This window comes from Uranotaenia lowii, chromosome 2 (genome assembly GCF_029784155.1).
Source record: "Uranotaenia lowii strain MFRU-FL chromosome 2, ASM2978415v1, whole genome shotgun sequence".
In the NCBI taxonomy this organism is placed as follows: Eukaryota; Metazoa; Arthropoda; class Insecta; order Diptera; family Culicidae; genus Uranotaenia; species Uranotaenia lowii.
The window spans coordinates 379,610,369-379,636,759 of NC_073692.1; the positions used below are offsets into that span (position 1 = coordinate 379,610,369).

Here is a 26,391-nt window from a genome sequence, read left to right on the forward strand (position 1 = left end):
GTTCAAGCCAGCCGGAGTATCTCGGCAAATTAGGAATCATGTGTAGCGTACTAAGGTACCTTTCCAGGATTCTTTATGTGTTTCGAACCGTTTCAAGGGATGAGATGATTCAAACCTGTCCCAAACCAGTGGTAACGGACCCCTTGGTAGTGCTGCAATTGTTGTTGATGAGTTAAGCATGAACAATGTTTAAATGTGCGATCGAGACTTCCCGTACCGCCTCGGGTCGAAAGACCTATCAGCCACTGGTGGGTTTTCATACATACATACATACATACATACATACATACATACATACATACATACATACATACATACATACATACATACATACATACATGCTCTGCGACGTAGTTCCACCTCCCCGTGGTGCAGAGTGGAAACGTGTCTGCTTTATGCAGATGTACGGCCGAGAGAACTACACCCCCCCCCTTATGAAGACCCTCGCTAAAGAATTTGGATTACGACAATGGAATTTCTATCGGAAACCGACTCCATTGGTGAAGGTGTGAAGCTAACCGTGCCGATGTACCTGGAAGGCTGGCGGGTCGTTAAGTCACGCCAGTCTCTAACGGTTGCCTGTGGGGCACCGGGACACACCCCACAGTATCCCAGTCCTTGCTGCGCTAAGCAGGTCACTGGCGCAGTGGACCGTTTGTTACCTGATTACTCGTGGGATCAAATATGCCAAAAAATCTAAAAGAAATGAAAAAGGACGGAACGGATAAGGGCGAGAGCTCGAATCCGTTCGGCGGGAGTGGCCTTAGGCGTTCGCCGGTTAGGCAATCTGCCAACCCGGTGGACCCGACGGCAACGTCGGTGGAAACACCGAGCGATGTGCGAGCGGACCCGTACGATCAAGTACAGGAAGCGCTGGAAGACCTACTGAGCTCCCCGGAACTCCAAGATCCGGGAGCTCCAGTAGAGTTGGTCACGGCCATGGCTGGCATCGCTGACCTTGTGGAATGTGTGAAGGGGAAGTCCAACATCCACAAGGAAATACGCGAGAAGCTAGCCAGGGTGATGCAGCTCTTCATCGCAGCCAACAAAGCTGTGGTGGAACGGCTTGCGGAGCCCGAGGCCGCCAGACCAAAAGAGCGAGGGCCGGCAGAGACCCCTCTGAGGGCGGACACCATCCGCCCAAAGAAGGTCAATGCCTTTGCCCAAACAGAGGGCAGCCTTGCGTTTGCTGGCAACAGCAAGCGTAAGAGAGGGTCTCCCGGGGAACTCAGACCCGGGGACCCTAAGAAAAGAGCGGAGGATCCGTCTGTCCGGCAGGATCCTGCGGCCAGCGCTTCCAAGCGGGCGGAAGGCCCTGCCGAAAAGGCAGATGAGCCGACGAGCGCAAATACCGGATGGCGGACGGTATCGCGCAAAAGGGGAAGGCCCAAAGGTACGGAGACGGGAAAAGCCAAACCCCAACCCCAACGACGCAAACGTCGCGTCAGGGAGAGGGGCGAGGCGATTGTCGTCAAAGCACCTGAGGGCACGTACGCAGATGTCTTGCGACAGATGCGTACGAACGAAGATCTCGCCGATTTAGGCGAGAAAGTTCGGAGGATCCGTCGGACACGCACCGGCGAGATGATCCTCGAACTGAAGCGTGGTGCTGGAAACTCCAGCGGGACCCTTACGGCTAAGGCCGCCGAAGCCCTTGGTGACAAGGCTGAGGTGCGTGCCCTCTGTAAGGAAGTGACCATCCGGGTTAAAAACCTGGATGAAGTCACGACGGAAGACGAACTGCGGGTGGCACTGGTCGAGCAGTGCAAAATCTGCTCTGACCAGATGACGGTTCGTCTGCGGAATGGCCCTCCCAAATCTGGTATGCAGATTGGGCTGGTCAAACTTCCGGTTGCAGCAGCAAACGCCGCACTTAAGTGTGGGCGGCTAAAGGTGGGATGGTCTATCTGTCAGATATCCATCCCCCAGCAACCGGACCGGTGCTTCAAGTGCCTGTTGAACGGTCACAAGTCGTTCGACTGCACTGGGCCAGACAGAAGTGGCATATGCTGGCGCTGCAGCGAAACCGGCCACAAGTCGGCTAACTGCAAAAAGCCTGCTAAATGCCCTGTCTGCGCTGGAGACCACGCTGTTGGCAACCCTAGGTGCCCCGCCTACACAAAGGCGCAGGCGGTACCACCCCGGGCGCCAAGAGCATAGAGGTCGTCCAACTTAACCTCAACCACTGCTACACAGCACACCAGCTGTTGCGGCAGATGACAGTTGAGGAAAAGTTGGACATCGCGCTAGTGGCAGACCCATATCGCAGAGCTGCGAATGGCATTAATTGGGCGACTGATGATGCCAAACTGGCCGCGATATGGGTTACAGGTAGTTTCCCCATACAAGAAGTTGTGGCGACGGAATACGAAGGCATGGTGGTGGCCAAAGTTAACGGGATCTACTTCTGTAGCTGCTATGCTCCCCCAAGGTGGTCCTTGGAGAGGTTTGGCACTATGGTTGACAAGATGGTGGATGTGCTAATGGGGAAAAGCCCCATCGTTATTGCTGGCGACTTTAACGCGTGGGCCGTTGAATGGGGTAGCCGCCTCACAAACCCCAGAGGTCAAACTCTTTTAGAAGCCCTGGCGAGGCTTAATGTGGATCTGGCCAACATAGGGAATACCAGTACCTACCAAAGTTGGAACGGGAGCGAGTCAACCATAGATGTCACCTTCGGTAGCCCGGGGTTGGTAAGCGATTGGATGGTGAGCGAGGCCTACACGAATAGCGATCACTTCGCGATTCGCTATCGGCTAGGCTCAAGTACGCGGACAGGTAGACGCGAGTCTCGTACAGGAGAACGCCTCTGGAAGACAACGCAGTTCGACCAGAACGTCTTTGTCGAAGCGTTGCACTGGGAGAGGAACCTGGACAACCTGTCCGCGGAAGAACTGACGAGGGTTCTAGCTCGCGCTTGCGATGCTGCGATGCCGAGAAGGGCCAAGCATAAAAGCACTAGGCCACCCGTCTACTGGTGGACGGAGGAAATTGCGGGTCTGCGCGCCGACTGCCATAGGGCAAGGCGCAGGATGCAGAACGCAAGGACCCAAGAAGAGCGAACGGAGCGTAGGCCACTCTTCACAAGCGCGAGATCGGCCCTCCGCAGGGCCATCAACGCAAGCAAGAGGGCACGTTTCAAACAGTTATGCCGTGACGCCAACGACTGTCCATGGGGTGATGCCTATCGGATAGTCATGGGCAGAACTAAAAGTGGGGGCGCACCACCTGAAACGTGCCCCGATAAACTGAGAGTCATCATCAATGAGCTGTTCCCACAGCACGATGTTACCCGCTGGCCAACAGTCCCGTATGACTGGGACACCAGCGCCGAAGAGAGGATAACGGTGGAAGAACTTCGCGAGATCGCCAAGTCTCTCCAACCGAGGAAGGCCCCCGGACCGGACGGCATTCCGAACGTCGCGGTGAAGGCCGCGATTAGGGAATTCCCCGATATGTTCCGAACATCGTTGCAACGATACGTGACGGAACGGGTGTTTCCTGACACGTGGAAACGGCAGAAACTTGTTCTTCTGCCAAAGCCGGGTAAGCGTCCAGGAGACCCATCGGCATATCGGCCGATCTGTCTACTGGATACAGCGGGTAAGGTCCTGGAGAAGGTGATTCAGAACCGACTTCAGAGATACACGGAAAGTGAGGGCGGACTCTCGGGGAAACAGTTTGGTTTCCGTCGAGGTCGCAGCACCGTAGATGCCATCCGCTCGGTCATCGAGGTAGCGGACAGAGCCAGGCTGACCAAGAGGAGAGGGCTCCGCTTTTGTGCGGTTGTCACTCTGGATGTGAAGAACGCCTTCAACAGTGTCAGTTGGACAGCGATTGCGTCGTCGCTCATCCAAATGAGGATCCCGGCATATCTGTATAGGCTTGTGGAAAGTTACTTCCACAATCGCCAACTGCAGTATATGACCGGCGAGGGTTTGCGAACACAAGAGGTTTCGGCGGGTGTTCCACAGGGGTCAATTCTCGGCCCGGTTCTGTGGAACATCACCTACGACGAACTCCTACGAACGAGCCTCCCATCGGGAGCCGAACTCGTAGGATTTGCAGATGATGTAGTCCTCTTGGCGAGGGGCTCCTCAACAGCGGAGGTTGAGCTACTGGCCACGGTAGCTATCCAGGAAGTGGAACGCTGGATGCACTCCAAGTGCCTGCGTCTAGCCCACCACAAAACCGAGATGGTGCTTATCACCAACCTGAAATCACCCCAAACAGGTACCATTGCCGTTGGACCGTGCAACATCGTGTCTAAACGCGCAATTAAGTACCTAGGGGTGATGATTGACGACAGGCTCAGCTTCACGAGCCATGTCGAACACGTGTGCAAGAGAGCGGCAATGGCCACGGCCGCACTCACACGAATGATGCCGAACTCCTCGGCTATCCAAAGCAGCAAAAGGCGGATCATTGCAAGTGTGACCACTTCGATCTTGCGGTACGGAGCAGCGGCCTGGAGGCAGGCCCTGGGAGGAAGCTGTAACCTGCAGCGACTTAGCAGCGTTCAGCGGCTGATGAACCTGCGGGTTATCAGCGGATACCGGACCATGTCGTCCGAAGCCGCCTGTGTAGTAGCGGGTGTTATGCCCATCTCGGTTTTGCTAGAGGAGGATGTCTATTGCTACGACAACAGAGACACGCCCAACGTTCGAGATCTCGCCAATGAGGACTCGATGTCCAACTGGCAGCAGCTGTGGGACAGCTCAACGAGAGGAAGGTGGACCCATCGTCTGATCCCGCACATCGGGAGCTGGATCGGAAGAAGGCACGGTGAAGTGGACTTCTATATGACGCAATTCCTGACTGGTCATGGATGCTTCATGAAGTACCACTACCGGTTTGGACATGTGGCTTCGCCATATTGCCCAGATTGTGGTGACGTAGAGGAAACACCCGAACATGTGGTGTTTGTCTGTCCGAGGTTTGCGGCGGTACGTACTTCCATATTTGCCGCCTGCGGGCCTGACACGACAGCAGACAACGTTGTACAGAGGATGTGTGCGGATTCCAACACTTGGCACGCGGTCAGCGATGGGTTCACCCGGATCATGACTGCCCTGCAGAGGAGCTGGAACCAACGGCAGTCCGCGAACGGTGTAGGATGACTCCATCGGCGGGGAGCATCTGAGTAGTGTGCGTCCGATCCCTTGATCGAAGCTACAAAGATAAGGCATCATCTTCTGCGTAGCGGAGGTCAGGGGTGCGCCGCGAACGTGTGTAGGATACCCCAATGTCGGGGGGTATCCGAGTAGTTCCGCTTCCTAAGAGGGAAACTGCGGGGATAAGACTTTACCTTCCTCGTAGCGGATCTCGAAGGAAGAGGGTTAACCACTGTCGGGGGATACCCACGGGTAGAGAGGCTCTCGACGCCGGGCGAGCCTCTCGAGTCGGTGTAGGATGTCGTCACCGTCGGGAAACATCCGAGTCGTAGCGTTCCAAGTCCCGAATGTGTGCCGTGACAGGCGCGAGTCTAGGACAAGCTGCTCTCGATTTGGCACACAACGGGCAGGAAAATCCGCGGGCCAAAAATCCTAGGGTTGCCAACCAAGGGGGATAAAGAAGACCGGACAACGGTCGGAGTAGACTGACCCCATCGACGGGGGGCTGTCGAGTAGAGTGCGTCCGACCCCACGGTTTGAAGTTACAAAGATAAGACAATACCTTCTGCGTAGCGGATGCCGTGGGTGCGCCGCGTTCGTGTGTAGGATGCTCCACCTTCGGGGAGTATCCGAGTAGAGCGGTTCTCAACGACAGAAGCTGCGGGGATAAGACTTGACCTTCTTCGCAGTGGAAATCGTTGGGAAAGGGTTATTCCACGTTCGGGGAATACCCACGGGTAGAGTGGCTCTCGACGCCGGGCGAGCCATTCGAGTCGGTGTAGGATGACGTCTTCGTCGGGAATCATCCGAGTAGTTGCGTTAAGTCCCGCGCGTGTGCCGTGACAGGCGCGAGTCCAGGATAAGCTGCTCTCGATCTGGCACACGACGGGCAAGGTGGCAAACTTCGAACCCTGAAGATAAGAGGTCGGGCTTCGAGTCGTTAGAGGAGAGGTCAGGCCTCAAACCTTCAGGCGGAGAGGTTTGTGTGGTCAACCCCGAGTCTTTATGATAGGAGGTCGGGTCCCGAGTCGTAAGAGGAGGGATCTGGCCCCTTACCAACAAGAGGAGGGGTACAAGTGGTCACCTCGAGTCATTACGAGGAGAGGTCAGATTTCAAGTCGTTAGAGGAGAGATCGGGCCTTGAATCGTGCAGAGGAAAGGTAAACCTCGAGTCGATGCGAGGAGGGGTCGGATCTCAAGTCGTCAGAGGAGAGATCAGGCCTCAAGTCGCGAAGAGGAGAGGTTTTATGTGGGAATCTCGAGTCATAGCGAGGAGATGTCGGTTCTCAAGTCGTTAGAGGAGAGTTCAGGCGTCGAGTCGTAAGGATGAGAGGTTTTGCTGAAAGTGGTCTCGTTAATGAGTATTGCCTTTGAGCGCATTAGCGCGAATAGACCTCCCACTATTGAAGCATAGTGTACTAAACAGTTCGAGGTGGGAACCAGGTCTGCGGCCCCAGGTGGAGTTTAGGGAGTAGGGGGTATACACGGAGTATATCATGAGTCTGCCCATTGTACCCATGGACCCAGAGTAGCAAACTGGGGGGACGCGGTGGCTCGCCGTGCCTTGGAATACAATCCGTAAACCGGGATTTACCACCTGTGGTTACCAACTAAAAAAAAAAAAAAAAAAACATACATACATACATACATACATACATACATACATACATACATACATACATACATACATAGCATAGACGGAAAAAAGCGACGGAAAAACGAAGGCATGGTGGTGGCCAAAGTTAACGGGATCTACTTCTGTAGCTGCTATGCTCCCCCAAGGTGGTCCTTGAAGAGGTTTGGCACTATGGTTGACAAGATGGTGGATGTGCTAATGGGGAAAAGCCCCATCGTTATTGCTGGCGACTTTAACGCGTGGGCCGTTGAATGGGGTAGCCGCCTCACAAACCCCAGAGGTCAAACTCTTTTAGAAGCCCTGGCGAGGCTTAATGTGGATCTGGCCAACGTAGGGAATACCAGTACCTACCAAAGTTGGAACGGGAGCGAGTCAACCATAGATGTCACCTTCGGTAGCCCGGGGTTGGTAAGCTATTGGATGGTGAGCGAGGCCTACACGAATAGCGATCACTTCGCAATTCGCTATCGGCTAGGCTCAAGTACGCGGACAGGTAGACGCGAGTCTCGTACAGGAGAACGCCTCTGGAAGACAACGCAGTTCGACCAGAACGTCTTTGTCGAAGCGTTGCACTGGGAGAGGAACCTGGACAACCTGTCCGCGGAAGAACTGACGAGGGTTCTAGCTCGCGCTTGCGATGCTGCGATGCCGAGAAGGGCCAAGCATAAAAGCACTAGGCCACCCGTCTACTGGTGGACGGAGGAAATTGCGGGTCTGCGTGCCGACTGCCATAGGGCAAGGCGCAGGATGCAGAACGCAAGGACCCAAGAAGAGCGAACGGAGCGTAGGCCACTCTTCACAAGCGCGAGATCGGCCCTCCGCAGGGCCATCAACGCAAGCAAGAGGGCACGTTTCAAACAGTTATGCCGTGACGCCAACGACTGTCCATGGGGTGATGCCTATCGGATAGTCATGGGCAGAACTAAAAGTGGGGGCGCACCACCTGAAACGTGCCCCGATAAACTGAGAGTCATCATCAATGAGCTGTTCCCACAGCACGATGTTACCCGCTGGCCAACAGTCCCGTATGACTGGGACACCAGCGCCGAAGAGAGGATAACGGTGGAAGAACTTCGCGAGATCGCCAAGTCTCTCCAACCGAGGAAGGCCCCCGGACCGGACGGCATTCCGAACGTCGCGGTGAAGGCCGCGATCAGGGAATTCCCCGATATGTTCCGAACATCGTTGCAACGATACGTGACGGAACGGGTGTTTCCTGACACGTGGAAACGGCAGAAACTTGTTCTTCTGCCAAAGCCGGGTAAGCGTCCAGGAGACCCATCGGCATATCGGCCGATCTGTCTACTGGATACAGCGGGTAAGGTCCTGGAGAAGGTGATTCAGAACCGACTTCAGAGATACACGGAAAGTGAGGGCGGACTCTCGGGGAAACAGTTTGGTTTCCGTCGAGGCCGCAGCACCGTAGATGCCATCCGCTCGGTCATCGAGGTAGCGGACAGAGCCAGGCTGACCAAGAGGAGAGGGCTCCGCTTTTGCGCGGTTGTCACTCTGGATGTGAAGAACGCCTTCAACAGTGTCAGTTGGACAGCGATTGCGTCGTCGCTCATCCAAATGAGGATCCCGGCATATCTGTATAGGCTTGTGGAAAGTTACTTCCACAATCGCCAACTGCAGTATATGACCGGCGAGGGTTTGCGAACACAAGAGGTTTCGGCGGGTGTTCCACAGGGGTCAATTCTCGGCCCGGTTCTGTGGAACATCACTTACGACGAACTCCTACGAACGAGCCTCCGTGTGCAAGAGAGCGGCAATGGCCACGGCCGCACTCACACGAATGATGCCGAACTCCTCGGCTATCCAAAGCAGCAAAAGGCGGATCATTGCAAGTGTGACCACTTCGATCTTGCGGTACGGAGCAGCGGCCTGGAGGCAGGCCCTGGGAGGAAGCTGTAACCTGCAGCGACTTAGCAGCGTTCAGCGGCTGATGAACCTGCGGGTTATCAGCGGATACCGGACCATGTCGTCCGAAGCCGCCTGTGTAGTAGCGGGTGTTATGCCCATCTCGGTTTTGCTAGAGGAGGATGTCTATTGCTACGACAACAGAGACACGCCCAACGTTCGAAATCTCGCCAATGAGGACTCGATGTCCAACTGGCAGCAGCTGTGGGATAGCTCAACGAGAGGAAGGTGGACCCATCGTCTGATCCCGCACATCGGGAGCTGGATCGGAAGAAGGCACGGTGAAGTGGACTTCTATATGACGCAATTCCTGACTGGTCATGGATGCTTCATGAAGTACCACTACCGGTTTGGACATGTGGCTTCGCCATATTGCCCAGATTGTGGTGACGTAGAGGAAACACCCGAACATGTGGTGTTTGTCTGTCCGAGGTTTGCGGCGGTACGTACTTCCATATTTGCCGCCTGTGGGCCTGACACGACAGCAGATATCGTTGTACAGAGGACGTGTGCGGATTCCAACACTTGGCACGCGGTCAGCGATGGGTTCACCCGGATCATGACTGCCCTGCAGAGGAGCTGGAACCAACGGCAGTCCGCGAACGGTGTAGGATGACTCCATCGGCGGGGAGCATCTGAGTAGTGTGCGTCCGATCCCTTGATCGAAGCTACAAAGATAAGGCAACATCTTCTGCGTAGCGGAGGTCAGGGGTGCGCCGCGAACGTGTGTAGGATACCCCAATGTCGGGGGGTATCCAAGTAGTTCCGCTTCCTAAGAGGGAAACTGCGGGGATAAGACTTTACCTTCCTCGTAGCGGATCTCGAGGGAAGAGGGTTAACCACTGTCGGGGGATACCCACGGGTAGAGAGGCTCTCGACGCCGGGCGAGCCTCTCGAGTCGGTGTAGGATGTCGTCACCGTCGGGAAACATCCGAGTCGTAGCGTTCCAAGTCCCGAATGTGTGCCGTGACAGGCGCGAGTCTAGGATAAGCTGCTCTCGATTTGGCACACAACGGGCAGGAAAATCCGCGGGCCAAAAATCCTAGGGTTGCCAACCAAGGGGGATAAAGAAGACCGGACAACGGTCGGAGTAGACTGACCCCATCGACGGGGGGCTGTCGAGTAGAGTGCGTCCGACCCCACGGTTTGAAGTTACAAAGATAAGACAATACCTTCTGCGTAGCGGATGCCGTGGGTGCGCCGCGTTCGTGTGTAGGATGCTCCACCTTCGGGGAGTATCCGAGTAGAGCGGTTCTCAACGACAGAAGCTGCGGGGATAAGACTTGACCTTCTTCGCAGTGGAAATCGTTGGGAAAGGGTTATTCCACGTTCGGGGAATACCCACGGGTAGAGTGGCTCTCGACGCCGGGCGAGCCATTCGAGTCGGTGTAGGATGACGTCTTCGTCGGGAATCATCCGAGTCGTTGCGTTAAGTCCCGCGCGTGTGCCGTGACAGGCGCGAGTCCAGGATAAGCTGCTCTCGATCTGGCACACGACGGGCAAGGTGGCAAACTTCGAACCCTGAAGATAAGAGGTCGGGCTTCGAGTCGTTAGAGGAGAGGTCAGGCCTCAAACCTTCAGGCGGAGAGGTTTGTGTGGTCAACCCCGAGTCTTTATGATAGGAGGTCGGGTCCCGAGTCGCAAGAGGAGGGATCAGGCCCCTTACCAACAAGAGGAGGGGTACAAGTGGTCACCTCGAGTCATTACGAGGAGAGGTCAGATTTCAAGTCGTTAGAGGAGAGATCGGGCCTTGAATCGTGCAGAGGAGAGGTAAACCTCGAGTCGATGCGAGGAGGGGTCGGATCTCAAGTCGTTAGAGGAGAGATCAGGCCTCAAGTCGCGAAGAGGAGAGGTTTGTGTGGGAATCTCGAGTCATTGCGAGGAGATGTCGGTTCTCAAGTCGTTAGAGGAGAGTTCAGGCGTCGAGTCGTAAGGATGAGAGGTTTTGCTGAAAGTGGTCTCGTTAATGAGTATTGCCTTTGAGCGCATTAGCGCGAATAGACCTCCCACTATTGAAGCATAGTGTACTAAACAGTTCGAGGTGGAAACCAGGTCTGCGGCCCCAGGTGGAGTTTAGGGAGTAGGGGGTATACACGGAGTATATCATGAGTCTGCCCATTGTACCCATGGACCCAGAGTAGCAAACTGGGGGGACGCGGTGGCTCGCCGTGCCTTGGAATACAATCCGTAAACCGGGATTTACCACCTGTGGTTACCAACTAAAAAAAAAAAAAAAACATAGCATAGAGGTGAGAAGAAATGATGAGGGAACGAGATGAAGGATATGCAAACAATAAATCCAATTGATTTAAAAAAATCAATAGTTATGTTTGGCAACACTGAAGATATATTGGGGAGAGTTGGGTAACGTGGGCCACTTCAAATATCTCAGCTGTGTTTTGGGATAAAAATCCCAATCCAACTGTCATCGTCGTCGCTTTGCGTAAGCATGTTTTTCTATATGTTGTTGACTTATGAACGTATCATATGGTTTTTTAATGAAACTAGCCTAGAAAAATGTACATACATAATTAAACATGCACCCGCAAAATTGCATCCGTGCGAGACCTCAAGTACATAACAAAAATATGCTCATACGCTTATGATCTTGGTTTTGTCATGTTCTTTCACGTGGAAAAGGAATTTTTGATGAAACATTAATAGGTAACACAAACGCAATCATTTTCCAAATCATTGCTTGTGGGGAATCGTGGGCCACATTTTGTGGGGTATCTTGGGCCACCTATATTTTGGTGTTTTTATACACATTCAGAACTTAAAATACGTTATTACTATTTGTAAATTTTTCTTATGCCAAATGAAGAATTATGAAAAATGTTTTATCCATCTTTTCTAATGCAATAGAGACGAACAAAAATCCTATATATGAAATTTAGCCGAAACGGTCGCGAGTCAGGTTTTAGGAATTTTTCGATCATACACAACTCTCTTTTTAGTTTCCTCATCTGAAATGGCTTTAAAATAACAAAATGAATAATTTCAATTTTGGGTCAACTCATAAACTTTGCACGTTATTTAGTCAATTTGGATTTTATGGCCCACGTTTCCCCACAGTTATTTAAAATCCAAAAAAAAAAAATACTTTTTTTGAAACAGTCAAACTTGGGAAATTAATGTATTTAAAAAACAAAAAATGCCTAATGATACCTCAAAAATGTAGAAAACCTTTTATTTATTTTTTTCATTATATCTTTTCTTATAAAGAAGTTATGAAACAAAGAAAAAAAGTGGCCCATGATACCCAATTCTCCCCTATAAAAATAATTTTTATGTCAACGTTCGTTATTTTGAAAACACTAGGAAAAAACCAAACAAAGTGAGTCGCTGATCTGTTCTTGTGAGCGACTGAGTGAATCTCTGCATTGAGATTCGTGAGAATCGATAAATCACGACAAAAGTGTGGTTGGTAGAATAAGGACAGAAAGTGTAGATTTTTAAGACTGCTGCTACGAAAAAAATGCTTCAAATTTGGCCTCCGATAGAAAAACGGATTAGCATAGGGAGCGCTGATTTTAAGTCTGCTAAGGCTGCTGATTGTTTGTTTTGATTTGACCTTCCGGTGGAAAAAGACGAAATTGGCTCTGGAAGCGCAGATTTTGAGCCAGTTTCTGCTGATTATTTATAAAGTAGAATTTTAAAATTATAATGAAAGGTATTTGAAAAAAAAATTATTCTGCAAAAAAAAATCTATAAGAATAGAGGTAAGAAGGAATGTAAAGATCTGATGAACGATTTGCAGAAAATAAATGAAATTTTGTAAATTTGATAAGCTTAGGCTAAGAATGAATTTAATAATAAACAGTAACCTAATTAGCTGGACAAAAAACAATTTTATATTTTTGGATAAATGTGAGAATAAGGTAAATATTCAAATGAATAAGTTTTTTCATGCTTCAATCTTCAGCATAAAGTAGTCCTCAATCAGCAGTTCTATAAACAAAGTAGAAAAGATCGATCATTCAGCTTCGATATGTTTATTGAACGATCCTGAATCCATTCAGCTAAATCGATTTCTGCAGTCCTCTCTCCTATTTTGAATTATGCTAAGAAGAGTGAATTATTAGTTGTAATACTGAAAAAATAAAGATTTTGATATTTTTTTTTTACTTTTCCAGTCATAAATATTTGTTGAAGATGCGTGAAAGATTTTTGGAAAAAAACAAAGGCAATTTAGAAAAATTTAACGAAATGCACAGACCAAATAAATTGATTTGCTAATTCACCAGATGTTCAACAACCAAAGTTTATAATTTGCCGTGTAAGAACGAGATATGTATCTACACCAGAAAAGACAATTGTTCAATGTTTTCCATGGAGCATTTTGAAAGCAAAACCAGTGTTAGGTTTTTTTTACGTGAAATTTTCTACAGTTTGTAATATATTTTGTTAACAGTATGACAAAGAAATAGATTTATTTTAGTTTAGTGAATGAATAAAAAAAAGACTTACACCGTCTTAGCCGATTTAGGCTTTACAGACTGAATAAATGACGCGGACAACTTAAGATTAACATTTAACACCCAGTACCGAGATGGGAATCGAACCCATGTCATCAGTGGACCAATGAATAGAAATATATAAGTTGAAATTATTTGAAATTGAATCAAAGCAATCGAAAGATTCCTTTCAATTCAACCACGGTAATACGGTTTACCGTGGTTGAATTAAAAGGAATCTTTCGATTGCTTTGATTCAGTTGAATCATTCAACCAAGTAGGCTCACAACACAACAGAGTATTTGAAATTATAAAAAAAAAAAAACAGATAAACTGATAATATTTTATATTTTATTACCGATAAAAGATATTAAAGAAAATGCAATAAAATGCTAAAAAAACTTCGAAACTATCATCACTGAAATCAACACTGCTTCTTATTTCAGATTCAATCATACGCAGAAAACACATCTTCACGACAAAACTATTTTGTTGACTTGTTAAATCTTTTCAACTTTTGATTTTGTTAGATTTGGAAGAAATTTTCATCATTTATTCTTAAGAAATATGAAACATGATGTTTTTCGGATAAATTTAGACGGAAAGATTAATTAAGGAACGTGATTTTTAAAACAAAACTTAAAAATATAAATTGTTGGAACCACCTGATAAGTTATTCTCGTAAATAGTGCGTTAGAAAGGGTGTTTCTTAATCGTCAATTAAGAAATTTTTCAATCATGTTTTTTTTCGTTTTGAAGTTATTGTCATCAAGATAAGGTGATCCTATCATAAATTAAACGACCGATAAATTTTGTGATTTAATAAATAAATTCAAATGGTGAGCTAGAATATCATAACTAAACGATAAAACAGCAATATTTCACCCGAAGTCATCAAACTTCTATGAGCGGATTTAAAGAAGTGACGAGGCCTGTAACATCTTGGTAATATGTTTTGATTCTAAATTTAATTTCTTTGTTTTCTAAAAAACCAGGGCAAGCTTACATTGAAACTTGAATTCAGTCGAGAATTCAAAATTCAATTATTTAAATGTGGTTTTTAATAATTTTTTTTGTTGGAAACTGCATCAAAAAAGTTTTCTAGAAAACAAATTGAATAAAAAAAAAAGATTTTTTCAAACATTCATTAAAAAATTTGTTTTTTTTCCAAATATAGGATGACTAGGGTGGCAATGGAGGTGTGAGAAAAATTTCATGAACGAATTCTAAAAACTGAGCTTATACATTTTGTAGATTGTCCCAATTGACTGATCTGTGCAAAATTTTAGCTCAATCGTACTTGATTTGAGGGTGACTAAAAGTTTTGGTTTTTACCTTTAAAAACAACCAAAGAAGGTATCAAAGGAAATGGGAAAAATCGAAAAATGACTTAAAATTGCATAATTCTTCAAAATCTGGTGTTATCTCGAATATTTTTTTTTCGGAAATCGACTTAAGAATTTCAAAAATTCGGAAAATTGAAATTTCAATTTTTATGGCAAATGACTTAGAAATACATGAAACGTCGAGATCTACCTATTTGCAAAAATTCCCAAAAAGTCGACTTCAAGATAACACCAGATCTCATCGTTTCATTTAACATAAAAAAAAAATAAAATTTCAATTTTTCCGATTTCTTTTGGTCTCCTCTTTGGTGATGCTTTAGGGTAAAAAAATGGAACTTTGAGCGCTTTAAAGCACCTCTAAATCAAATGCTGAAATTTTGCTCCGGTCGACATGACACATTAAGCAAAAAACAATTGTCTCTAAAAACTGTCTTAATTTTCCACAGAAGGAATTTCAAGTAATCAATTAATTATCAAGCTTGTAATGAAAAAACCTGAAACTATTATTATGTTGAAAAGATTAATTAATTTTAAATCGTATTTAAAGCTTCCATAAAACTTTTCATAATTATTTATATTAAACTTGCTCAAAAAATTTCGTTTTATGCATAAATTAACAAAATTGATGAAATAAAATTATTGTTTTTAGTTCGAATTAGCGTATAAGGTGGAAAAGTCCGGGCAAAATGTAGGCAACTGGACCGGACCGGATTTTTCCCAAATATTGCAAACCGGGTAATCTGACAGGCTTACTTTAGTGTTAAGAAGAATTTAAATCACCTCAAAGAAACATGAAGTTTAACTGAAATCCGAAATGTGTGTGTTCATTACTTAATTTTTTTTTTTCTTAAAGCATGGATGAGTTTTGAACCAAAACGAATCTTCTTAGATCCCAGGGAACGAGAAATTCGAAAATTATCCAAAATCGACTCAGTCTAATGTAACTTATTTTTTGTCATGTTTCCCAAAGTGAAATAAAATATAAGGGTATGAAGAGAAAGTGAGTCAAACATAACACAAATATTTTAAAGACATGTCATGTATTCAAATGTATTCAAAAACCTTAATGTAATCCAAAAATGAAAATTTCAAATAGATATTTTAGTTCCTTCAAAAATAAAATTCCAAAATTTCAAGAAACTGTTTCTGTACTCAAATTGCCAAAGGGTTTCTTTTAATATTAAGGATATAACAACGATGGAAATCACAAATATGCCCAGAAAAGTAACAAAATTTTAATCTACTGGAAAAAAAATCAAAATAAAACTTTATGAGTTCATCGTCTTTTTGAGAAAACTCTCAACCATCTGAGAAGCGCGAGAAAAAAATCTTCTAGCGAGCTGAGTTCTGCAGACGCAAAAATCGCCACATATTTATTATTGTTATTATTTTTCACTTTTTACTCTTTTAAAGTGTTGTAACTTCATAAAATTAGAAGTCAGCTGCCAAACTATATGGAGTAAACCTTCAAAATGTTCAATTGGATCTATGAATTTAGTAAAACAAATTCGTCTACCAAAGTAAATAATAAATCATTTTTTTTTTTCGAATTCCTATCACGACTTCCGCATGCAATCCAATCCGAGAACTGCAGCAGTCTTCATCAGTTGGATTTCTTCCAATCAGCCCCGGTAGAGTTTCGATGGAATCGACAAATGGTCAAAAGATTGGATCGCTTTCACCGGAACTCAAAATATATCTCACATATTGACCGAATATAAATACTGCCTTTGATTTGATTTCCCATTGGGTATTTTCGGTGGGAGAACTAGAAAATTGCGGCTGAGGGAGTGAGAGAGTTGGGTAAAAATGATGATGGCCATTTCCTGCAGCTACACCGAACGGAAACAAACATCAAACGTGACAAATGTGACGTGACCGATATTTTTCTTCCTTCGGAGTTCCTTTTTGCGCCTTCGGCAAAAGTTCAATCTGCTTTGAGGCAGCAGTCGCAGCAGAAAGATTAACATCTACAGGGAATAATCTGCAATCAGCTTTGATTATCTGGTTGATTATATTGTCGGGCTTAAAGTTGGTTGGAAATTAATGATTTTTTTCTTTTCTCCATTCGATCAAAACTCTTTCCTTGCTTCCAAGTTCCAAGTTAAGCCTTCGGTTTGCGCCAACCCTCAATTAGGGTCACATTGAATAACTCATTCCGTCTGTTGAAATAAGTCGCATGTTAGGATTCAATTTGACACATTTGATTCAATCGGATCTCGAATGTCACGCGAAAGCTTATTAGCTGCACGAAATGGAGACGTAAAGACCACGCTATACCTTATAAAAATTGAAATTTAAGTAAATTTTTTTGCGTATGTCTATCCAACTTTAAAAAATTTCAACAAAAAATGGTCATAAGTTTTAAGAATCTACGAATAACGTTTCGTGATCCACTTTACCCCGTCTGGAGTCACAAAGTAACTGTTGAGACACTCGGTTTTTTCTCCATCTTCTGATGATTTATTCAACGAACCTGTACTTTACCAAAGCAATTATCCTACAAACTGGTGACACAAGGTTGAAACTTTGGAGAATGTTTCAATTTGGGGTAAGGAACCAAAAGTGTCCAGGGTGTATTCAGTTGAATTCAACTCAACAATTCACCTTTTTATTTCACTGAGGTTTAAAAAAAATAATTGGACTGCAGTGGGCTGGACCAGGAAAAATTTAAACATACTTTTTAAAAGACTATGAAAGGCATATAATCAAAAGTTAAATGTGAAGAAAAAATTAAAGAGTTAACATTTAAAAGTCTAGAGTATATATATTAATAAAAAAAAAGCATTAAAGAAAAAGTTTAAATGGGAAAAAATCAGAGATAAAAGTTAAAATGTCATTATTTAAATGTAAAAGGATTAGGAAAATGCCGAAATCAATAAGTTAAAATGCGATAAAATTTGATAAGATTAAGAAGTGAGAAGTCGTAGTTAATAAGAAAGAGAAAAAGCAAAAGAGCAAGGAGCAAAAGAGCAAAAGAGCAAAAGAGCAAAAGAGTAAAAGAGCAAAAGAGCAAAAGATCAAAAGAGCAAAAGAGCAAAAGAGCAAAAGAGCAAAAGAGCAAAAGAGCAAAAGAGCAAAAGAGCAAAAGAGCAAAAGAGCAAAAGAGCAAAAGAGCAAAAGAGTAAATGAGCAAAAGAGCAAAAGAGCAAAAGAGCAAAAGAGCAAAAGAGCAAAAGAGCAAAAGAGCAAAAGAGCAAAAGAGCAAAAGAGCAAAAGAGCAAAAGAGCAAAAGAGCAAAAGAGCAAAAGAGCAAAAGAGCAAAAGAGCAAAAGAGCAAAAGAGCAAAAGAGCAAAAGAGCAAAAGAGCAAAAGAGCAAAAGAGCAAAAGAGCAAAAGAGCAAAAGAGCAAAAGAGCAAAAGAGCAAAAGAGCAAAAGAGCAAAAGAGCAAAAGAGCAAAAGAGCAAAAGAGCAAAAGAGCAAAAGAGCAAAAGAGCAAAAGAGCAAAAGAGCAAAAGAGCAAAAGAGCAAAAGAGCAAAAGAGCAAAAGAGCAAAAGAGCAAAAGAGCAAAAGAGCAAAAGAGCAAAAGAGCAAAAGAGCAAAAGAGCAAAAGAGCAAAAGAGCAAAAGAGCAAAAGAGCAAAAGAGCAAAAGAGCAAAAGAGCAAAAGAGCAAAAGAGCAAAAGAGCAAAAGAGCAAAAGAGCAAAAGAGCAAAAGAGCAAAAGAGCAAAAGAACAAAAGAGCAAAAGAGCAAAAGAGCAAAAGAGCAAAAGAGCAAAAGAGCAAAAGAGCAAAAGAGCAAAAGAGCAAAAGAGCAAAAGAGCAAAAGAGCAAAAGAGCAAAAGAGCAAAAGAGCAAAAGAGCAAAAGAGCAAAAGAGCAAAAGAGCAAAAGAGCAAAAGAGCAAAAGAGCAAAAGAGCAAAAGAGCAAAAGAGCAGAAGAGCAAAAGAGCAAAAGAGCAAAAGAGCAAAAGAGCAAAAGAGCAAAAGAGCAAAAGAGCAAAAGAGCAAAAGAGCAAAAGAGCAAAAGAGCAGAAGAGCAAAAGAGCAAAAGAGCAAAAGAGCAAAAGAGCAAAAGAGCAAAAGAGCAAAAGAGCAAAAGAGCAAAAGAGCAAAAGAGCAAAAGAGCAAAAGAGCAAAAGAGCAAAAGAGCAAAAGAGCAAAAGAGCAAAAGAGCAGAAGAGCAAAAGAGCAAAAGAGCAAAAGAGCAAAAGAGCAAAAGAGCAAAAGAGCAAAAGAGCAAAAGAGCAAAAGAGCAAAAGAGCAAAAGAGCAAAAGAGCAAAAGAGCAAAAGAACAAAAGAGCAAAAGAGCAAAAGAGCAAAAGAGCAAAAGAGCAAAAGAGCAAAAGAGCAAAAGAGCAAGAGAGCAAAAGAGCAAAAGAGCAAAAGAGCAAAAGAGCAAAAGAGCAAAAGAGCAAAAGAGCAAAAGAGCAAAAGAGCAATAGAGCAAAAGAGCAAAAGAGCAAAAGAGCTAAAGAGCTAAAGAGCAAAAGAACAAAAGATTCAAAGAGCAGAATAAATTAAATTACAAAAAGGACAAAAATGACAAAAAATTAAGACAAAAAAAGACAAAAAATGACAAAAATTTAATAAGGTGTTTATTCCCAAAATGATACAAAAATTACAAAAATGATTTATATTGACTTATAACTGATACTGAAATTCCACAAAATTTTATCAAAATTGGCACCACAATAAATAAAATTGCCACAAAAATGTATTTTCAATCCTTCATTACGGTTAACCATATTCCATCAACCAGAGATCATGTGCAATGATGATAGCGAGCTTCATTACTCTTGTTGAATAATGAGAATCAAACCATCAAATCTTTGAATGACCCTTGCTTGCCATAATTGCATTTCATTACTGAAGAAGAATGAACTCCTCAGTGAGGTTCTAGCTATGTATGACTCCAAACATGCAGAAGAATTTTACCTGACTTCGAAAACGCTCTCCATCCACTTAATTTGGCACATTCCGTTTGCCCACAAAAACCAGCTCAAAGTGGATTCTCGCAGTCTTCTCGCATAATTGCTTTCCACAAATTTAGGGCACTCGTTTAGTTAGAGCAATGGAGAAAACCCCAGCTGAGAGCTCAATTATTCCCAATCAACTGTGCTGGCTTCGAGCATTCGGACTGGTGCCGGTGTTGCATTTCTTGGTGTTGAATGAAGCATTTTGGAAGAATGGCCATAAGCGGGAGAAGAAGTGGAAGAATTTAACAGTTTGGTTTTGGCCAATCCCGGGATTTGTAGGACAAACCTATGGATGAGGCCAAAGGTTTGGCCAAGGGGGATGTTTGGAATAAACCTGCTCCCTCAGGTGGCTCACCTTTGGCGAACCCTGCCCGGTAACGATGGGATTCTTGTTCCGACAATATTGGGAAAATTTCGGTTGGCCCACAAAACAGGAGCGAAATCTCGTTAGTCCCCCCAAGAAAAAAACGAAAAACCAATGAGGTGGAGGAATTTTCTTTCCTGTGATACCCACGTTTGCAGCTGATTTTTCCTATTGACCATCCACGAAAGGAAAGGGTTCAGTTTTTGGGTCCTCCTTTTTTGTGCTCTAACAATGAGGGTATCACAAAACTCTGAGGCTTTTTTTTAAATTGGCAAACGGAACTAGTTGAATGATACAGCAATTGTGACAACGTTCGGATAAATGGATGTGAAAATTGGTAACACAATCGATCTAAATTGAGGGATGAAAGATTGACCGAGAAAGAGAAGTTTAATCAGGATATTTAAAAATCTTGAAATCTTGAAACTGGAATATCTTAAAATACAAATTCAAATTAGCATCTTCCTCCAGTAATTTCAGTTCATAACCAGTTCATTTTTTCCGGTCAGTTTTTTTATTTCTTCCAGGGAACCATTTCTTCACTGAATTTTCATTTTATTTACAGCCAAATTTCCAATTCTGATGAAAATTAATAACTTTGAGGCGGAAGGCATCAGCTATTTGCGAACCAAACAATCCTACAGCTGGTTTTAATTAATGGTTAAATATTGATTTTCCAATTGGCAAAAAGAGCTGATTTAAATTTGATACCCCTTAGCACGCCGAGAAAGAAAATCCAGAAGGATCGATAGTTGAAAAAGAGGGATTCGTTCCAATGGTTAACGGTGATTTGTTGTTCTGGTCCATTGAGTCGATCAGAAAAATATGTTTTATTTAAATCATTTCAAAATCAAAATTTTGTTAAAATATTTTAAAATATATTATTTTTTACTATCATCATTTTTTAATCCACTTGATGTGTTCAATGAGTTTTACAAGATGTTTTCAGAATCATTACATTTCGCAAGTAAATCCAACTAACCACTTCACAACTTATAGCCTTCAAACCCAATATGAGTTCGGTGCTATCAGAAATTGCAGACAGCGGATACCAGTAAAACAGACATTTATTGGCGTCAAAAGTTGATTGATGAACCAATCTGCTACTAGTGAGTATATGGCTCTGTGTTTCATCAAACCGAGCCAGAAATCCATATGAACTGTGGAACTTACATCGGTGCTGATGTGAACAGTGTGTTTCCTTGAATTTTTTTTATCATTATGTTGCAGTGATGCATCGAATTTTAAACGTTCTTTCCGTATTATATGAGTGTTTAATTTATCGAATAAACTTTACTGATATTTATAAACATTTTTGGTACCGTCATCATGGTTGAAGCCTTCTGAATTAAGTTGACCAACGTGAAAAAATAGATTCAAGTTTATCAACAGAAGTTTATCAAGCTAAACATACCTTATAACAAACTGAGGTCAGAAACCAAAACAAGCTAACCAAAAAACTGATCATGACAACAAAATTTGTTCAAAATTTCTGAAACAATCGTTAGCTTATATTCACTCAGTTCAAATGATGAAAGTCAATGAAAGTTTCAAAAATTTACTACGATATACGATAATGTGGTTGGCGACCTGTGCCAAAGTAAATGTAAAGATGAATGCTCTTCAAATAAGGTTGCCAAATAGCTCGGTTTTATCAGTGCTTGTTCGGACATTTAAAGCCAAATTTTCGAAAAATCATGTCTGGCTCGGTTGCCTGGATTTCATTGAAAAAAAGGGTGGATTCAGTTTATTTGTCAAATCTTACAAAAAGAAAACAAACAGTGTTGTATTTATATATTTTTTTTCAATTAATGCATCCAATACAAAATTTTTCTTCAAAGTTTTTGGAATGAATCATAAAAGGTTTTTTGGATGCCTACGATACGAAAAGTTTTGATGAAAAACAAGTTTAAATTTTTTTTTCATTTTTTTTGAGTAATTCATGGTTTTTGACGAAATTTGCCCGGATGTTGCCTGAATTTTTGGTCAACAGTTTTGAAATCAAATGCCCGGATTTTGTCTGAATTTAAGATAAAATAGCCCAAATTTGTTCGTCCCGGATATGTGCTGAACATTTTTTGGCACCCTTATCTTAGAAGCATCTGATTCCTCACGGGGCAGTTCCATACAATGAGGCGGCAAAAAGTATGATAAGGTGTTTTGGATTATTTTGAATTTTTATATGAAAATTACTGTTTTAACTAAATTAAAATAAATTCATACAAAATTTTTTTGAAAACAACTTTTGAAGTAGGATGCTTGGTGTTATTTTTAACCCTACTTTTTATTTCTTTTGAAACCCGAGTTATGAACTAATTGATCATTAAATGATAAATATCATCAAGAAACTTCATGAAACTCAAGAAAAAATGTGTGAAATGATTGATCAATTACGAGAAACATTTTTTTTGACAAACCAAAATCAACTTTGTTGAAATTATACTCATAATTGGATTAAAATTACCTATTCACATGATATTTTAAGCTTTAATTGAATACAACTAAAAATACGGTGCTTTAAGGTGCCTGGAATCTCTTTCATTGTATTTTTAGGAGCTTAAACTAAATCTTGATAGTGAAAAGAGTATGAAGAAATGCGAGGATTTTTTTTGGCGAGGGTTTAAAGTTTTTGACATTTGATAAAAATAATTAATTATTCATTTTTATCATAGATCAATTGTTACAGTATGTTGGTTTTCAGTAAAATATAACAACATGTTCGAGATGAAGAAACATTACTGTTTAATTAAAAAATTGGAATACCACTGAACCGACAAGATCAACCAACACTCACGCGCTACACCAACTGTCATTACATCCATCAAGATCTTTTCCGCCAAAACGTTCGACTCCTGCAGACTAAGTGCCGCTAATTTGTCGTGATTAAAACCTGTGCTAAATTGTTTGGTGATCAAAATTCCTGCGCCGAGATTCCAACAATCGCATGACTGTTTATGTTGTAGGGTGTTTTAAGAGGACAAAGCGGAGACAGCCTCTTCCCAATGACTCTAAGGCTGAAGGACCATACACCGAGCGACTCCAACCACGAAAATCATTAAACCAACAGAGCGAGAACCTCTGCTAAAAGAAGGCGAGTTCTGGAATCCCAGTGTAGTACTCTAATAACAGCATCCGGAAGCCTGAAGAGCACACAACAAAAATAATGTAGCGACTAGGACGGCAATTCAGTCGAACGTTAAAACCAATCAACACGGGTCCCAAGTCGAACAAACATCTCCTGGTGGCGATAGGTAAAAAACATCACATCGAGCTCGTTGGAAAGAAAAATCTAGCTAGAAGTGACCACCTCACAGGGTCGGGATCAACGTCGCCCACCTGGGAAAACTGCACTCTCACGAAGCATCCATAGAAGGTCCCTCATCCTCGCCAACTAGGTGAACGTTGTTGTCGTGATTTTACGAATCTCAATTCAGAGATTCACCTAAACACGTCTGTCGCTCGCAAGAATAGATCAATGACTGACTTTGTTTTGTTTGTTTGTCAAGTGCTGCCAAAATAGCAAATGTTCTCATAGAAATTTATTTTATTTTATTCATCTACAGTGTTGCCGAATACAACTATTATTTTATTTTATTCCTAATTAAATTTGATTTATTTTCTGTATATTCTTCATCTCATCCCTACAGTTGTGATCTGGAGAAGCGTCATCAAGCTAAGGTAAAAGGTCCTCGACAGAGGGCCTTTTTCTTGAATCGGCTCTGACTCCCGTAGGAAACGCCTGAAGGGCGGCACAGACATCACCTAGATCGCGTTGGTTATTGTCAACTGTGGCGAACCACCTACCCTCTCGTGCGCTGCGACGCAAGTGTTTACATATCTCCAGAGAGCTACTAGCATGTGCATGCATAACTGAAGGATTGTTAACGGAGCATGATCGGAGAGATACGACATCATCATCAGCAGCGGGCGGTCATCATTATGGAATGTTTCGCTCAAACTCACGCATGATCGTGTGTACCGGAGTCGAGCATGTATGTATGAAGGAGAACAGGAACGTAGGAAGTGACATAGCCGTGTTTGAGTTGAGTGGAAGAGAGCCGTGCTAGTGTGAACGGGAGCATAGGTTCTGCACGCATCCTTCATTGATTCACACAAGTGAGCTGACTGCATGTAGCCGTTTGGACCCAAGGGATTGCAGTGGAGAGAGAATTCTTTGCATTTGGAATGGTAGTGATCAAAATTCCACAACTGCTTAACAAATCGTAACAATTTGCAACAATTAGCACATTTTCACTCTCTCTGAGCACCGGTTTCTCTCATTTTAACTGAAACCTTCATATTCTCTCTACCAAATTGCAACAAATTACAGTCCCCCCACAATCATGGGTCACACACAATTATTAGTCACCGAGCATTTGAACAGCTGATTGCTGGTGAACTGAATGAAATTATTTCATATTATATTTTTTTAATTTATCGATAGTATCATCCAAATGCATTAAAAATATTATGTGTGCGCTTGATAACAGTAAATTGCTGTTTGAATAGTTTTTGTCATACGTTAACTATTACCTGTTGAACTATCGCACAAATTTCCAATGTTATAAGGTTGACATTGAACCGTTAAGCCCCTTATGCTGGTATTTAAAAAATTCCAACAAAATAAATAGGTCTCATATAAGCACAAAGGACGAGTTAACATTTTACAAATGAAACAGAGCGAATAAAATGCGAAATTTAAATAATATTTGCAAAATATAATTGACCCATAATTGTTACAGCATCTACCAAATTTCACACAATCATGGGTCACTTTTTTGCTAGCAAAGCAAAACATTTCTTGGTTGCTATAGCTCTACACAAATGCCCCTGGAATTTATACTATCAAAGAATGCCCCTGAATGTTTGCCAGAAACATGATGATTTCCATGTTGATTTCCGGTGTAGCCATGGACTTCTATGTGACTAATAATTGTGAGCAATTCGTAAATAATTGTTACGGTCTTCAATATTGACCCATAATTGTGGTTTTGAAAAACGTTGACTGTTTCGGTAAATTATGTTATTTTTAAACAAGATTTCAATGAAAAACATATTCGAACTCAAAGAGGAAGCATTTAATAACTGAAATTCATGCAATGCTTGATATTTGGTGTACTAACACCCGAATAAACGAACATTTTGCGGTGGAGGGATACGTTAAGTGACTAATGATTGTGGGGGGACTGTATAACAAATACAATCATTGGCTGCAAAATTTGTTTGATCATTGACGATGATTCTCCGTTTTTCTCAGTCCCCTGTTTGGACCAGTATTCGAGGCCCCGTCGACTGTAAGCAGAGAGAGCTGACTTGTTGGCAGCGGTACCAAGGAAAAAACAGGTGCTTAGTTATAAGTAGAATCTACACATTAAGTCAATACAGTTTATGTTAGGATAATGCAATTTTCGCCCTGATGCTGCTTTAAATTAAAAGATGCCTTAAGCATTATAGCATGAAATTTGCTACGCTCCATTTTATTTTAATGAGCTTATAGTTGAGCACACTTGAGTTTTAGTTGACATAGCCATCGATTGTCAGTTTGGCGATTCTATCAAGAATATCAATCGTGTGATAAGTTTGTCAAATATTGATAGTGGCGAAATTGTAACACAAATTAGTGTGTAAAAATTTGGTGAACTTTACATTTAAGAAAAAAATATTTTCCATAGAAATATATGTGATTAAAATTTTTTTTCTTCATCATATATTTTTTTCTATTTTTCAAAGTCTGATGTCTGTGGTACGTTCAGTATCCAAGATAATGAGTTAAAAAACTGGGAATATCTTAGTCAAATATTAACTTATTCACTGGTAAAAATGAAAAAAAGGCGGTCCGATAAAGTTCAGGTTTAACTTTTTGCCGCCTCAAACCCCAAAGTGCTGTGGTGAAGGGGCTCTCCAGCCTGCGATTTCAGGCAAGTACGCTACTTTCAACTGTCCTTCTCAGCGTGATGGAATTTGCATTTCCATGGATCTTCGTTCTCGTTCTGCATCCGATACATCTGAGCCTATCAATGTTTACTACCAGAACGTTGGTGATGTCAATTGTTGTCTGGTTGATCACCTCCTTGCCACGTCATGCTTCTACTACGAAATCATCACCGTGACCGCACTTTATCCAGTTAAATTATCGGCCCAGATTATGCAGTGTTACGTTGCGATCGAAGCCCCCTGAACAGCAAAAAGTCAAATGGAGGCATAATTTTACTTGCTGTTAACTCTAGAATCCCGGCTCAGCTTATCGAAGACAGTTTCTTGAACGATTTTGAACATCTTTGGGCTCGCATTGATCTCGGTGATCGGAAATTGAACTTATGCGTAGTGAACGTGCCTCCTGTTCGCTGTAGTGACCTGTTTGTAGTTGAGGCTTTCTCGCGATGCCTATCCAAAGTAAGCTCAATCTGCTCTTCCGAAGATTGTATACTTGTTATCGGTGATTTCAACTTGCCTGGCTTAAAATGTGGTGCTCTTTCGGATGGTGGATTTTTCCCAGATCCTATGCGCTCCTATTTCTCGGCATCTTTTAACATCTTCATGGACTCTTGCACCACGACTCTTCGCCAGATCAACAGCTTTGAAAACTAAAACAGCCGTATGCTAGCCCTCTGCTTCATAAACGAAGGCTCTAGG

General features: G+C 43.1%; 1 protein-coding gene across 1 annotated transcript; it reads left to right on the plus strand.

Moving 5' to 3' along the window:
• The first annotated feature begins 705 nt into the window (after positions 1 to 705).
• LOC129743221 (uncharacterized) lies at positions 706 to 25,936 on the plus strand. The gene is made up of 4 exons (XM_055735201.1): positions 706 to 2,105; positions 2,336 to 2,689; positions 6,897 to 7,243; positions 25,677 to 25,936. The coding sequence occupies exons 1-4, from the start codon at positions 706 to 708 to the stop codon at positions 25,934 to 25,936; spliced, it is 2,361 nt and encodes a 786-aa protein (XP_055591176.1).
• The last annotated feature ends 455 nt before the right edge of the window (positions 25,937 to 26,391 follow it).